This window comes from Cavia porcellus, unplaced genomic scaffold (assembly GCF_034190915.1).
Source record: "Cavia porcellus strain 051 isolate PalLab524CR breed Dunkin Hartley unplaced genomic scaffold, mCavPor4.1 scaffold_23, whole genome shotgun sequence".
Classification (NCBI taxonomy): domain Eukaryota; kingdom Metazoa; phylum Chordata; class Mammalia; order Rodentia; family Caviidae; genus Cavia; species Cavia porcellus.
Genome location: NW_026947506.1, coordinates 30149437 through 30166077, shown reverse-complemented (window position 1 = coordinate 30166077; position 16641 = coordinate 30149437). Strand labels below are relative to the sequence as shown.

Sequence of the window (16641 nt, the reverse complement as noted above, 5' to 3'; positions counted from 1 at the left end):
GTTTGAGGCCCCTGGGCTACAAAGTGAGTTAGGTTCAAGGTTAGCCTGAACACGTGGTGAAATTGCCTCAAAAAGATGAGACCTCCAACATGTTGGAAAAAAAGGTCCCATAATGGGGTAAATGTGCTGCCTTTTATGTAAAAGCTTAGACCCCAAGAGTAATCCTCAGGGCAGCATGCCAGTGAACCAGTACCAGCATCTACTACCTGAGTAATGGAAGCCTCAAGTGCTCCCCAGAGCCCCAGCTTCTCTTCCCAGCAGTCTCACTGAAGCCTGATTCTTTTGCAGTGCTGGGCACAGAACCTGTGTATCACTGAATGATGCCCCTAGTGATGTGGGGCAGCCCCCTGTACCCTTCCAGGGATCCAGGGATACTAGTCTTGGCAGAGCCAATGACTGCTGCTTCAAAGAGCATGCGGACTACTGGTCCTTTCCTACTCCCCAATGGGCAGAGACCGAAAAAACAGAAAAGAAATACAGTGTTTATTATTCACCTGAAATATCACATGCACTTTTAAAAATTAAAACTCTTTATTTAAACATCTCAATAGCATTTATCAATTTGGTGGCAGCAAACAAAACACTATCAAAGACAAATATTTTGAAAAGCATTTACAAAAATACATTGCACAAAGTCCTATGTTGCATCTTTAAAAATAAATATTCAAAATATCTCCACCCAACCCCCAAATTTAGTTTTATATAGGAAACTTACATATGTAATTTGTAGTATATGAAATGTCTGTATACATTCTCCCTGACCAAACAGCACACACCTCAGCCTCAGTCCTGAGAGGACCAGGAGCAGTGCCCCATGTGGCAGAGGTACCGGGACTGTGTGCAACAGACACAAGCGCCCCACAAACCAGGAAGCACCACTGATTTTTCTGAAAGTACAGCAGTGATGGAATGCCAAGTGTCTTGACCATTGAGACTTAAATAATTATTCAGGTAAAACAACTCTAATACTTTTAAGTGCCTTGTAGGTATCTCAATTATAAAGTCTGCTCATAAAAGTCTAAATATTAAATATTAATTATAACCAAGTGAGAATGCTGGGAGCAGCGATGGAAGGCAGACCCTGAGAGCCGCACAAGTGTTGCTGCAGGGACGACAGCTCCCTGGCGACCGCGTGGAGCAGAAGCAGCCGCAGAGGGTCGGCACCTTAGTGTTGTCTGTTAGCAGGACACCAGAGGGCCCAGTGTCCTGGTTCCTGCTTACACTGTACCCTCACATCCAGGGTATGTGCTCATTAGACTGACCCTCAGTGGAGACACACCCTCCCTCCAAGGCGTCTGCACAGTGAAGCCTAATTCTGCTCGAATTAGGCCCGCAGTGCACCTCCGCCCTCCACCTAGGCACCAGGGACCTAGAGATGGGCCAAGGGAAGGAGTTCCCACTGAAAGCTAGGTGACAGTTTTCCCTGAAAGAAATGTGAGTGGCCTTAACAGATGGAGTAGGTCTACCCTCCCGAGGTCCTGTTAGAACTAGTGAAAGGCCCCACCTCAGAGCTTCAAGAACACATCAAACCTCCCGATTCCATCTGCTCTACTACAGATGTCAGGAAATACAAATATAAGGAGCTTTATGTTCAAGAACAAATCCCCCAAACAAATGAGTGTCTGAGAACCACACATTCAAATGGGCTTCCAGAGACCCACATGCCAACTCTATGTAGATGGGGCTTCAATGAAGATGTCAGTCAATACCCCCGGCTTCCATGCCACATTTATTATAGGGCTGGTGCGTCCCTCTGCTCTGCGCATGCCTTCATCCTCGAAGGGTTCCAGTGTCTTGGGGTACTGGTATTTACAAACTGTACAAACTAGGGAGTGCTTCTCTAATGGGCGGGCTGGCCGTGGACTCGGAACCGGTAGAGACAAGTGTACTCCAGGTGTCCCCAGTTGGATAGGATCCGAAGCTCCACTATCTGGAAAGCTCTGTCAGGTATTTCCTGAAATTGAGGGGGAAGCACGTTTATTTCAGATCAACAGTCCAGAGCCCCATCACTCCCCCTAGTGGTTATTTGAAAGGAAGCAGTCACACAGGAAACTGAAATTCTAAACACATATAATAGGTTCAGGACAGGAAGCCCAGGTGAGACTCTAAGAACTCCTGCCTAACCACAGACTACTTGGTATCTGCATGGCTCTTGGAGAAATGGGCCCACCCTTGGCTGTGGAGACAGCCTGTTCCTGATGACAGACAATCTGGGTAGGGCGGGTGCTTACCAGAGCCGGGAACATCTGTAATGACTCCCCTTCCTGGTCGTATGTGAACTGTCCCAGGGGCTGCCCTTCTTCTTGATACTCATTTTCTAATCCCTGAAACCAAGGCCACATAGTCAACAGAAAATAAAAGCAGCCACTGTCTCTTTGTCCTGAGCAAGGGGACCTCCTTCATGGGGGACGCAAGGCCGGCAGGACCCTGGTCCTCACAGGCAACCAGATGTGGTTGCATCCAGGGCAGACCACATTTGCTCATGGCCCCTGCTGCTCTGGGAGAACCTGGGGACACCCCTGAGCCCGGAGAACATCAGCTGGACAAGGAACAGAAGGTAGGGGCTGAGAACTAGTGTTTCTGGGGTATGGAGCTTGTTAAGGAAGATGAGGGAGTTCTGGAGATCCATGTGGATGAGGATGGCACAAGTGTGATGGCACCTAAAACCACAGTAGAAACCACTGTTAAAATGATGAATTTCATGTCGCACTCACAATAAAATGTAAGCTAATGATAAAGGGGACTCCCTAATGTTTGCCTTGTGATGCATCATTAAGGGCTTGCTGGCTTTAAAAAGTGCTGCAGAGAAAATCCTGGGCCATGAGATTATCACTGAATATAATTCCTCGAAGGCAGCACACAAATTCCAGGGAGAAGATCCAGGACAGGCATATTCCCCTCCACATCGAATCGTTGAGGATGGTTTTTCTGGGACAGGGTTTCACTGTGTAGTCAAGGCTGGCCTCAACTGTGGTGATCCTTCTGCTTTGGCCTTCTAAGTGGTAGGATTACAGGCATGTGCCACCATACCAGGCAAATTTGGTTGGTTATTTTTGTCTTTTCAAGACAGGGTTTCACTATGCAGTTCAGACTGATTGAACTCATTCTGTAGTCTAGTCTGGCCTTGAACTTGGGAGAAATCCTCCTGCCTCATCTTCCTGAGTACTGGGAGTATAGGAATATGCCATCATGTCCAACTAAAATTTTGTGTTTTTTTAAGGCAGGAAACAAAGTTTTACAAGCAGTAGTGACTCATCTTTATCTTCAAAAGACAAAAAAAGGAGGGAATCAAAACTGTCAAAACTGAAATGAGTGTAATGGCGGGTGCCTATAATCCCTGCATTTAGGAGACTGGGGCAGGAGGATTGTGCTGAGTTCCAGACCAGCCTGAGCTACAAAGTGAGGTCAAGGCCAGTCTGAACTGCATTGTGAGACCCTGTCTCAAACACGCACACAGTCAAAACCATTATGGTGGCTTTCTATAGGCACTAGGATGATAGGTATTCTTTTTAAATTCTACAGTCATTTCTATGTTTTAAAAGAAAATAAGATTTTGCTTTATCTTGCGTCATTTGGTTTTTTCTGCCGTAACTGTCAGAGCGTCCTTCACAGTCAGGCACATCTAACATGGCCTGCAAGCACAGGAGCTGGACACTAGTTACAACACTGCGCAGCAGTAGCCCTTCCTGGAGAGGTACTAGAAGGTCTCCCCAAGCACTGTGTCTGCTTGCTCAGTGTGTGGGCAGGCAGCGGAGAGCTACCCGATTGCACAGATTTGAGCCTTTAGCTTCTGGACCATTTGGGACATTCCCAGAAGGAAGAGAGGCATGCTGTCTCCAGAGCTGGGTACACTTACATAGACGGCAAAGTCCTTGGGGGCACTGGAGATGTTGCCCATTGGTGACAGTGTCTTTGGTATGTGCTCCATGGTAAACATGGTTAGGTGGATCTTCATGGACAGCCGTACCACCAGGTACCCCTGGGAGCCTTTAAATGCCCAGCAGTTACCTGGATAAATGTCAGGCTAGGAAAAGGAAAAATACAAAGACTCTAGAGTTGGAATAAGCTCTTAACCAGTAACAAAACAGAAGTGTTCAGAGAAAAAGACTTGATTATATAGGCAATAAAACAGAAAGAAACTTCCACATAGTAAATGTATCAAAAGCACAATGTGAGGGCAAACTGGGCACTTGCGATGTGAGCCTCCAGATGCCTCTCTCTACCCAAGGTTGGTAACAATGAGGAAAGCAGAGTTTAAAGATGTACTCTTTACAGAACAGTGGGAACCAAATTGGTCCTGGAACCAGTGACAAGATCTTTCCACCTTTAATAACATTAGCAAAAATGCCAACTACAGGGACAGGGTGGACACTGTGAAGGATATGCTGTACCTGGTCTCCACCCCGTATCCTGGTGTATGACTCCTAAAACCCCAGACTCTGTGGACAGAGCACCTTTCATGCAGTCAAGTCAGTGGGTAGCTTCAGGAGGGGTTTGTTTCCAAAACCAACACAGGGCCAGAGCACTAGGACTCTCAGATCCAGGAAAACGGTGTGTGAACCACCAGTGTCAGGAAGGCGCAGAAAACCCTGAGTTTGGAGGAGCTTCTGGGCAGCTGAGCACACAAAAGGCTCACATAGGGTGGTGCTGCAGGGGACAGAGGAGCTCTGGGTACTCCGGTACCTTGCCTGGGCATCTCTTCATGAGTAACTTTGTAATAAATCAGTAAATATCAAGTGTCCCCTGAATCCTGGGAGCTCCTCCTACAAGTTCACTGAATCCGAGAAGGCTGTGGAAAGCACTATAGCCAGTGGAATATACTCTATATCACTGCACTACATACTCATACTTTTGTTTGTTTTCTGAGAAATCTTTATCTAGTCTAGCTGCTGTCACCTCACAGTGCTCCTGCCTCGGTCTCTCCATGCTGGGATTACAGGCGTGTCCCATGCCCAGCTTAGGTTTACTCAGTGCTTATCATACCGTGTGAACTGTGCTTAAGTGAAAGACAGCTATCTTGTGGAAATTTCATGTAAAATGAATTACTAAAAGTTTCTTGAGGAAACTGTCATGAGTAATAGTAAGATAGAATGGCTGTGATTGATAATCAAAGTTATTATGTATAAATCCTTTCAATTCACACAACCTCAGTACAAAATAAAGTCCCAGAAAAGCAGTGGTGCATTTGAGCATAGTGGCGAAGGGCAATGAGGAAGGCCAGCAGCTCCAGACCAGCCAATGCTGTAGCACTGAGAGTACAGACAGTGACTAACCCAAAGAGGCCTCTATTCCAGAGACTCCAGGTCACTGTGGGAACAGATGGGCCCTGAGACACCTACTACCTATCCTGGGCCTAGACCACTGAAGTGCTCGCGTTTCCAACTTCCACTGATCTGCCACGGATGGCTCATACACAATTGCATATGCACATCTTACCATACGAAGGAGCTGAAAAGATGTGTCCACACATCAGGCCCAAAAGGGTCTTGGCCAGGTGGGGGGGCCTCAGCCCTGTGTGGCAGTCATGAGGTGATGTATGACAGTGCACGTGCAGGCCTGGGGACAGGCATCCATCCACTCACCTGGATCACTACACGGGGTGACTGAGAAAAATACCACAGTGGGATCCCAAACAGACTCAGCAACGCTGTCTTAGTTTCATATGTCTCTGAGCAGCGAGTACTCAGGATGCTGCCACCTAGAACAAAGTGACAAGCTGTTCAGCACCTGACTCCTCCCCAACCCCAAGGGCCCACTCAGGGTCTCAATTTCTCAAGCTTCTACTTGTACAAAGAACCCCTGACTGAAAACCACAAAAACTGCACATAAGAATGGGCTGCAGCGTGGTGGGTAGGCTACGTGTACACGCTGTGTAATTGGGGTAAATGTATTTATCTTCAAACATGTATCACTGCTTTATGGTGGAAATGTTTATTGTCCTGCTTTCTGAGGAAGCCAGTATGGGGTTCACCCTGTCACCTGCAGTGCAGCAACACACCACAACTTCTTACTCCACCCGCTGGAGCTTAGGACACACTGATCAACCTCCAACTACTAACTTATACTTTTCAAAATCTTGTATTAGCAGTATGCAATTGTTAGGGGCAGCTGCTCTGAATAGACAAATTTTGTTCATTTTTCTGAATCAAAAGAATCAAGCTTATCAGCACTGGAATTGCCCAGTGGGCGAGTCCTTAGATGCTAATAGGCTGAAATCAGACAATGCTACAATGACTACCAACTAAAACAGAGTGCTGGGAAGCAGGGAGTGACCACAAGCGACAGAGGAATACTTCAGAATTGGTGCTCACTGCTGTACAACATTGTTATATACTAACAACTGGTAAGCTCCACACTTTAAAAGAGCCACAACTGATAGGTACATCAGTACATCAGTACAGCCAGTACATCTTTGCTCCTAGTATTTGAGAGGCTGAGGGAGGAAGATTCCCATAGGTTTGGGACCAGCCTGAGATACACAGTGAGTGTAAGGCCAGGCTACACTATATAGTAAGTCTGTGTTTCAAAAAACTGTCAAAAAAACTTCCCCAAAACAAAAACCCCTGTCAGACCCCTCCCACCAACACAAAACAGAAGCCACACACAGTGGCACAAGGCTGTAATCCCAGCTACCAGGAGACTTAAGCAGAATATGGCAAATTTGAGACCAGCCTGGGCAATTAAGCAAGATGATCTCAAAAAACCAAAACAAAACAGTTTAAGTAAGAGTTTTCTCTCATTCTTAAGGACAGCCTCCTTGAACACAGTGAGCAGAATAGGGAACAGCACTCCACAGGGCATCAGGATTTTCAACTCTAGACCACACACAGCCAAAAGCAAAGGACAACTGTCAGCTGGTACCTATGGGTAAAATGTCATTTGATACCTCTGAGCTAAAATAAAAGTACTGTCTTCCTAATCACTATATTTCAAAATGTGTAAGTAAAATCAAAACCCCAAAAATAAATTTTGGACAAGTCACACATTGAGAACATCAAGAGCTTGACTTTTGCACCTAGAAGAGCTGGCAGCTTCTCTTTGATGGGGCACACTGCCCTCATCAGGACCCCATGAGCTGGTGAAGGCCTGGATAGGATCAGCTGTGCTAGGAATAATGTGTTTAGATTCCTGTTCCCTCATCTGGGACTCTTCAAGTCACACAGATGATGGGTTTTTGCTTGTTTGTTTTGGTACCAGGAATCAAACTCACAACCTTATGCTTACTAGGCAAGTACATAAGCCACTGAGCTAAATCCCCAGCCCTCAGAGCATAGGTTTTAAAATCACTATCTCCTCTCAGGTCTCCATCCCTCCATCCCTCCCTTATCCTAGTGAGTATGCAAAATCCCCGTTTCTTCCAAGACATGATGCTGTCCATCTGCCCATGATTGTGCCTCTTTGTGGGGACAAAGGTCTTTCTGGCCTAACCCATGTTATGTGTGTGGTCTCAGCAGGGACTCAGTGTCTCTCTAGAATGTACAGACCCAGACCCAGGACCAGCACACATGGACCCCCATCTGACTGTGACACATGATGGACCACAGCTTGTGGGAAGCAAAATAACATCCCTGTCTTGCCATGCAGTAAACAACCAGCCAGTCATCACCCTTGGGGTCAGCACCTCCACCGCAGCTGTGTGCACCCTATAGGCCAATGTAGCCAGCACCCCTGTGACCTGTGTTCAAAAGGCACTAACCAGGAAGCAGCACTGGGCTCACCCAGAAGGAGACTGGGACACTCCAGCACACTCTTGCAGGTGACCATTCCACTTGGGGTTCAGTATCTGTGTACTCACCACCAGATTCCAGGGCAAAGTCCACCATCCCGGTCTTGTCCTGGGAATACAGCTTCAAAGCATTGTTCACAATGACACGAGCTTGCTGGAGAGACACAGAAAAAGGAAGCTCAATGCCAGGGCAGGAGGGAAGAGACGGATGTTTAGTGATGTAAACAAAGACCAGAGACTTAGTGTAACTCAGAAGACAGGAACCGGCTGCTTCACCAATTTCCTACTCAGTCTTGCACCCAAATGACACACCACCATACCAGGGCTCAGACATGTCACAGCATCTGTTTCAAACTGAGTCCATCATCATGACTGGGACTATAACATGGGGATTTCTGGGAATTTATATATAAATGACTTAAAATTTTTATGTTATCTCAGTATACTGCAGCATAGGTGGAGATGTTTGGGACAAAAACATTTAGAGACTATGAAGTGTTTCACAGAGCAGCTTGCTGTGACGTAGACAGCAGTGCCTTGGCAGTTGAGCCTCGTGATGGCCTGGGAGTTCCACTCAGGGCCAGATGTCACAGCCTACCAGTCTCACCACAACACAGGGACTAAAGCTGTTTTATCACCCACTCACCTCTTCTGTGATTCCAGAAATCCCTGCCTCACTCACAGCAGACACCACTGTTTCAGACGTTGGCTTCTGGCCTGTCACTACCAGGTGGTGGGTGATGTTCTTCAGCACCTGTAGCTCGAGGTCCCGTAGCAAGGTCTGCAGGTCATCTCTGCTCACATAATGTGAAGACAGCCTCTGTATCAGCCACTCAAGGGAACTGCCTTGCTGGTCCTCAGTGAACATGAGCCTGGGGGTTTCTTTGACCTGGGCATCCACCTGGCAACATCATCAGGAAACAGGACAACTTACTATTGTAATTAGTTTGTTTCCACACTCATCTTAGATACCTCAGAAGTAGCCTTCATCTTTGCAAAATGTACAGTGTAATGTGACACATTTTCCCTTGCCATTAAAAAAAGGCTAAAGTTGTAATTAAACACCTAGAAGCCAAGTGTGGTGGCACACACCTGTAATCTCAGCCCTTGGGAGGCTGAGGCAGGAGGAGTACCTTAAATTCAAGGCCAGCCTTGGCTACAAAGTGAGTTGAAGGCCAGCATGAACTACAGCAGGGACTTCCAGGAGAACATGGCGGACAGATAACAGCTACTATGGAGGCTCTCTGAAAGGCTTGGTTCAGAAGTCAGGAAGGGTGCAGAGTAAGGAGACATAAGCAGGTGGAGATATGCTCTGCTGACTCAGGAATGAACTGGGCTGAGAGAAACCAACTTGGAATGCAGTCCTGGTGCTAGAACAGGAACAGAAAAGCCACAGAGTGGAGGATGGACCCCGCGCCATTGGAAGCCGCGATTTGGGTTTCCCGCCCCTCGGTGGCTGGCTGCCTCCACAGTGGCTCGGCAAGGAGAGAGGTGCACGGAAGCTCTGAGAACGGGAATCTGCGAACGGAGTCGAAAACAGGACGGGCAGGGAGGCGTGCACTGACTTATGGTGAGGTGAGTGAGAGAAACTGACACTCTACCACAGTTTGACTCCAGCGGAGGACTTTCTGGGCCCGGGTAGTCCTGCGGGAGCAGGGCGCGGTGGCAACTCCAGCCACACATTCCCCTCTCGGGCGGGATTGGTGAGAAGTGCCTGGCCTGCGTGACGCTGCTAGCGGACCAGGTAGGCTGGCCCAACCCAGATCCCAGAGCCTGACGGTGGCCGGGAGGGGCAGGCCCCACGTAGGCTGCATGGTCCGTAACTCCCTGGTGTGCTGCGGTGGGCGGGAACACCTAACCGGGGCAATTCGATCAGGCTATGGCTGACAGGGAGAGAAGCTGGGTCTCCTATATAAGCTTGCATATATAAGGAACAGAGAATATGGGAAGAGGCAACAACAAGAAAGGTTCCTCGGCCCCCAATTCTGAGAAACAGGCAATAGCGGACACCGCACCAATAGACATAAAGCGCCATATAGAGAGCCTCATAGATCAATTCAGGAATGAAGTTATCAATGACCTGAAGCTAGAAGTATGCAGAATAGTTAGAGAAATGCTAAGCACCACCCAAGAAAAAACAGATGGTGGAATGGAAGAACAGAAAAAGAGGGGAGAATTGTTTGATGGAGAAAACAGGGAAAGCATAGAATACGTGAAGCAGGTTCAAAGGGACTACCAAGAAACTAAGAAGTCTATAGAAGACTGGCATAACAGCTTGAAAGAAACTAAGGACAGACTATCTGAACTGGAGGGCAGACTTGTAATATGGGAGAATGAAATGAAAAACTTCTTATAAATAACAAAGAAACAAACAGCAATAATACAAAGACAAGAAGATGCTAAGAGGATCCATAACTTAAGGATTAAGAACATAAAAGAAGTAGGGACACAAACAAGTAAACTACAAAAGCTACTCACAGAAATAATCCAGGAGAATTTTCCTAATTTAGCAAAAGGTAAAGATACTCAGATGTATGAGGCATACAGGACCCCAGCTACCTACAACCCAAACAGAGTAACACCCAGGCATATAATAATAAAAATTCCAGAAATTCAATACAAGAACAGAATATTAAAAGCTGTCAGAGACAAGAAACAGACCACTTAGAAGGGAACACCCATCAGAATTACAGCAGATTTCTCTGCACAAACCATCAAATCACGAACAGCGTGGGGGGAAATAATTCAAGCTTTGAAAGATAATAATCTCCAGCCAAGATTGAGATATCCTGCACAACTGTCCCTGGAAATTGATGGAAAAACAAGGTGCTTCCAGGATAAAGAGGAACTGGGGGAATTTGCAACCACCAATTCAACTCTACAGAGAGTATTGCAGGATATTCTAAAAAAAGAAAAATACAAAGAATCCAGAAATAGTGGCAGGGAGGCCACAACGAATGGAGCAGAGAACAAAATGAAGAAGACAAACTGACAGCTACTGACAGAAAAAGAGTTCAACAGAAATGAGGCAGAGAAGATTGGATGATAGGAACAGCTATTTTGGAGAAAATGACATCTTAATAGGTAATACTGATTTAGTATCATCTTGTTTTGAAGTCTCATCTAGCTTTTGTTCTTCTGTCTCCAATGGTCTAAATAGGTTGTATCTTATTGGATTTTATTATGTACAATAGTATAAGCAAAAACCTTTTAAAGACAAGGAGATTATACAGAAACCATTGTTCATTTTCTGTTAGTCGATTCTAAATACTCTGTAATGCTGTCATTCTCTTGAATGGTTTTACATTGTTTTGATATACTTAATGCTACAGTATATGAAGTTGTACTCAAGGATTTCAAGGAAAGAGACAATATGGTAACTACTTTTAGGTCAGGATTATCTGGTGGTGAAACACTATTCTGCTTAAATGGTTATGTTTTGATCTGCGCTGTTTCGCTGTTATGCCCTCTTTTATCTCAATCTCCACTCCATTATTTATTTTTTTATTTTTATCCTTTTAATTAAAGGAAAAAAAATAGCAGGATATATTATAGTAACCCACTTTGACTTTCCATTATCTCGATTTAAAGCCCTGTATTACTCTCATCATCTTGTTTTTGACTGATGTTCCCCTATTCTGTTTTGCTGGATAGTATCAGGTTCGAAAGTTTAGGTATCAGTTGTGAAGATAATGAGATTCATTATAACGCCCATTCTCGTTGACTTTTATCTACTTTTGAAGACCTACAATGTCTCCAATGTTTTGGTTTTGTCGGTTTTATTCTTTACTGTTTTGTTCAATTTTATTATAACTAATGATATAGGCAATTCTATTAGAGATAGCGGGAGGCATTATGGTAACCATTGTTGATCACCTTGTATTATGTTTTTACATTATCTATTATGTCCACCCTTTTGACTTGACCGATTCTGTTCTGTTATGTCACATTTGGTTTTACTCTCTTCCAAAAAAGTAATAAGAACCGTGGGAGCAATGAAACCCAAAATGTGTAATAGTCATTGTACAAAAGAGAGGAAAAGAAAGTGCTCTAAACTATATAACTGCATGTATATTTAAGTGTGTAAGACAGAAAATGATATCACAGAGTTTTATTGGATCATTGAACAGAACTGTTTGCAGTATCATTGTTGGAATGTCCACTTTACAAGCTTTAATTTTGTGACTTGAACAATTATTTCTAAGATGACAATATGTAATCCATTAATTAGTGATTTCCTACTGTTTATTTTTTTTCTGTAAATCTGTATAACTTGTACCCTTTCTCTGCTTTTTTTTTTCTTTTCTCCTTAAATTAAAAAAAAAAAAAAAAAAAAAAAGAACTACAGCGGGGAACCCGCTATCAAGAATAAATGAATGAGTGAATGAATGCATGCATGCATGCATACATGCATGAACACCTTGATAACTTCAGTACCCATTTTCTCCTACTTTCTACTACAAAAAGCAGGAGCCAAACACACTGCAGGTCCCACGTGCAGCACCCACCTGCTCACAGCTGGCCTTCAGCTGCTGCCAGTCTGACAACTGTGATCGCAAGAGGCTCAACTCCTCCTCCAGGCGCTCCACACGAGGCAGGAGCTGCTCCTCGGCCCCACTGTAATCAGCCACCAAGCAGAGGGAGAAACAAGTCAGGACCCAGACTCACAGGAGGACCCTGCCCCACCCATGGTGAGTCAGCCCAGCTAAGAAATGTGTATAAGCAGCTTAATGCCAGCCCTGCAGAATTTCTTCTCTGCATCAGGTCATCAAGGCGGTCCCAATGTACCTACCAGAGAGCTATCAGCAGTGGCCATCTGTTCAGGAAGTGAATTAGCTCTCTGAGAACGATTTAGGACTTGAAACTGTTTCCTTAAAATCGCACATAAGACTTTTAACAATTGAGGTGGCATTCATCAACAACCATGACAAGCTGAGCCTATACTTTCTATGCCAATAAAAGAGAAACTTGCACTGAGAGCACAGGGCTTCAGCTCTTCAGCACTGATCTCACTTTACAGCAGGTACTGTAATTACAAATGCCCTACTAGATGCTGAGATTCTAAGAAGTCCTATTGAACCTGCATTCTTCTGGACGACATACTGTGCTCTGTGTGCTAGCATACCAAAACAATCTTCCCCAAGTTGAGGCGCTGGGGTAAAACTGCCCCAGCACTCACGCTGCCTCACAAGGCAAGGAAGCCAATCTGTCCAAAGCAAGAAATGATGGACATGCTGTCTTTCAATCAGTGAGAGCCTTCTCCATGGTCCTGAAAGTAGCCATGGGAATTACAGAGGACACATTGGCAGAAGCCATCCTATGTAGACCCAGGAGGAGTGGAAGCTGAGGTCATGGACAGTAAAGCGGGTATGGAGGGGAGGCACAGCTCTGAGGACATCTAGGAAAAAGCTGTATCTGAGGGCCCTCAAGCAAGCCAATGAACCTAATGAGCTGTAAACTATGGTGAGAAGGTGACTGAGGGCTGACTTCAAGAGCAGAAAGGCTGCAGCCATGAGACAATCTGCAGTGACAGTGGCTGTACTTTCATGCAAAGTCTGCAAAGCAATGTCAGTGGAGGCCAGCCACAGGGATCCCATGACATGAACCCCTGAGGATGGCTTTTCAAGAGTACCAGTAGCAAGGTTCTTCGGGCAAAACCAGGGCCAGTCTATGTTGCATAGATAGGATAGGGTACTGCAGATCCCCCAGGACCTCTGTCCTCACACAGCCTCCAAAGGGATCATCTCCAGAAAGACACTTCAGGTGACATGTGGATGGATGCTAACAGCACCCTCACCAATGACTGCCACTGCTCCAGGTAACCAGAGAGGAAGACAAACTACTGAATGATCTAAGGCATCCTACCTGATTGTTCTTAGCTTGGTCTGTTCTAACTCCTTGTGGATAGCCTGGAAAGTGTGAGAAACCTCTGTTAAACATGCAAGTTACACACTAACTTCACAAAATCATGTATTTGATTAATCTAAAATTATACATATTTATCTTGAATTTTCCTTCCTTTAATTAAAAGGCCACGGGCTGGGGATTTAGCTCAATGGCATAAGCACCTGCCTTGAAAGCAGGCAGTCATGTACCAATAAAAAAAAAAAAAATTAAAAAAAAAAAAGGCAACACTTGCCTTTTGGTTAACAGATGGGGTAATGTTTCATTTTTCAAAGTATACTTTTTCAAATAAGCAGCACCGGGATTGAGACAGAAGCTGCCAGTGAGGACAGTTAAGGCAAAGGAAAGTCACACTGAGGTTATGCCTTCAGAACGCTAATGTCCAGAGGCACCATGTAGCAGTCATTTGCTAAGGGCATGGCAGCCTACGTGAAGCAGGGCAAGGTAGGCTCTCTCTCCTCCGCTGAACTTACCTGACTCAAACAGGATCTGGGGCCCAGGAGCTGATCTTGAGACTCCCAAAGGCTGTACTCCCACGAACCGTTAGCTACACAGTATTTGATTTAGTTCAACAAAACACTAGTGCCTGCCATGCCAGACTCCGTACTGTGCCCTACACATCAAGAGCCTGGTTGTAAGCACCTGCAATCCCTGCAGCTCAGATCATTGCAAACTCCCACCTCTACAGCAGCAAACAGACTCTGATCCCCACAACTGACTGCCCACAAAAGATTTAGCTCTTTATTCTCTCTCCAGCATAATCTCTGGAACCAGCAGAGATGTCTCCTTCCCCACAACCTCCTTCATCCCTATCAAACCAAACAGCCAGGTCAACCATCAAGAAATTAAGCAAACAGCCATGAGGAAAAGGGACAGCCAGGAGCAATTTTTCCAGTTTTATAAAAGACAATAGCAAATACCTTGAAAGAAAGCATATTTGTGGCTAAGAAACTTCTAAAAATGTTAATTATAGTTGATTTTTGTCCTATTAGAAAAAATCACTTTGTTGGGGGCTACAATGCTAAGTTGAAGAATAAATACCTCAGATTTTTCTGTTAGTTTTCTAAAAATATCTTCCAACTTTGAGAGGCGTACTTCATGTTCATGATGGAAAGTCATAATGTCAGTCTGAAAAAGAAAAATAAATGAACAAACAGTAGAGGAAGTTAAGTAACAAAAACTAGCAGGTTAGGGCATGTAATTTCTACCAGAATACCAAAATATCAAAAAGCTAGAGACCATGTAGTCACCATGTCACATAGCATGCAGTCCTCACGATGATGTCCTTATCTTTCTAACCCTGAGAATCTTAGGCCTGAGTGAAACTGCACAGGTATCTTTTCCGGTGACATAAAAATACTGTAAATACAGTACTTGGAAACACTCTAGGCAAGAAGCAAATCAACCTGTTCAACGAAGATTCAATAAACACCTACCATTCTATTTAATGATTTAAAAAGAAAACAATCATCGGTAAAGATACATGATGCACATATTTCCCCTTAATTCTTTCAAAATTACATAAAATACGCAACACACATTTGTTATGAGTAAACCCTTTAGAACACTGCCCCAGAACACAAATGAGGTGATGCAAGTAACTTATGAAGAAGATGACCAGGCAGTTGATTTCAGGCTTGGTAAGGCCCATGATCAACATAGTACCAAATGAGCCAACCACAAAGTGTTCTGAATACTGGCTATCTGCTTGAAAACAGTGTTGTGGTCCCACTAATGTATTCAGCCATTCTCAAAGTAAAATGACAGTAAAATGATTTAAGGTCAGGTGTATTCCCTACAAAGGTCTAGATATAGCACCATGATTATACAAGGACAGTCACAACATAGCAGAGAGCAGCCACGGCAGAGAATGGTACTGCGAGTTCAGAATAACCATGGTCCAGGGTTACAAGACCTGCACCCTGGGCTCTTGAACCCAGGAGGGAAATGACGAGTAAAAATGAGGAGGATAAATGGATCAAGCGGATACATGATATAAATATTCATCTAAAAAAATAAGACCAAATGGGGCTGGGGATTTAGCTCAGCAGCATAAATGCCTGCCTTGCAAGTAGGCAGTCGTCAGTTTGATCCCTGGTACCGATTAAAAAAAAAAAAAAAAGACCAAGAATGGGATTATGGTAGTTTAGATACAGAAAATCCCCCAAAATCCTCATGTGTTTGAAGGTGATTGCACCATGGGGGCATGATAGCTGACTTCTTGTTAGGAAGTGGGGCCTGGTCAGAAGAGGGAGGTCACAGAGGTGTGACCTGGAAGGCTGTAATCCCTTCCCACCCTTCTCTGTTTCCTGGCCCCCATGATAAGAACAGCTCTCCGCCAGACCCTTCCACCATATACTTCCTGTTTTAGAACCAGCCCACTACAGACTGAATCCTCTAAAAACCAAAGCAAACTTCTTCTCTATAAGTTGTGAATATAGGGTATTTTGTCCCAGCGACAAGAAAGTGACTACAACAGGGACAAAGAAAATGACCAACAAAAATGGAACAGTAACTATTAATTACGCCAGGCAGGTGGCACAAGCCTGTAACCCCCATTATTTAGGAAGCTAAGGCAGGAGAATTGCAAATTTGAGGCTGGCCTGGGCAATTTGGCAAGACTTGACCTCAAAATAAAAAATAAAGGGTTGAGGGTATAGGCTCAGTGATAGTGTTCCAGTATTCCAAAAAACAAAACAAAAACAAAAAATCTGTGTTAACTGAATTTTACTGAAATCCTCTCAATTTATGTAGTTTTTATTTTGGTTTCTGGTTTTTTTCAAACAAAGTCTTACTATGTAGTTCAGATTGGCCTTGAGCTCACTATGGAGCCTAGGCTGGCCTCAAACTCACGCTACCCTTCCTGCCCTAGCCTCCCGAGAGGTGGGATTACATACAGGCATGCAGCAACACTCCAACTTCAATCTATGTTTGACAAACTACAAAGAGGCAACTCAGAGGAACCAAAGCATAATACCTAAGAGTTCTCTGAACAAATGAAACTTGCAGGC

General features: G+C 44.7%; 1 protein-coding gene across 9 annotated transcripts in view; it reads right to left on the bottom strand.

The window, feature by feature from the left end:
• Positions 1–512: 512 nt before the first annotated feature.
• Sun1 (Sad1 and UNC84 domain containing 1) overlaps positions 513–16641 on the bottom strand; it is a 58608-nt gene continuing 42479 nt past the window's right edge. For all 9 annotated transcript variants that reach the window (XM_063233987.1, XM_063233992.1, XM_063233990.1 and 6 more), the window contains 9 exons: positions 14672–14758; positions 13592–13635; positions 12235–12343; positions 8373–8627; positions 7796–7880; positions 5583–5698; positions 3857–4024; positions 2232–2324; positions 513–1954 (listed from right to left, as the gene is read on the bottom strand). In XM_063233987.1, the coding sequence (XP_063090057.1) occupies positions 1841–1954; positions 2232–2324; positions 3857–4024; positions 5583–5698; positions 7796–7880; positions 8373–8627; positions 12235–12343; positions 13592–13635; positions 14672–14758 (1071 nt within the window). In that variant the 3' untranslated portion in view covers positions 513–1840. The remainder of the gene's footprint in view (positions 1955–2231; positions 2325–3856; positions 4025–5582; positions 5699–7795; positions 7881–8372; positions 8628–12234; positions 12344–13591; positions 13636–14671; positions 14759–16641) is intronic.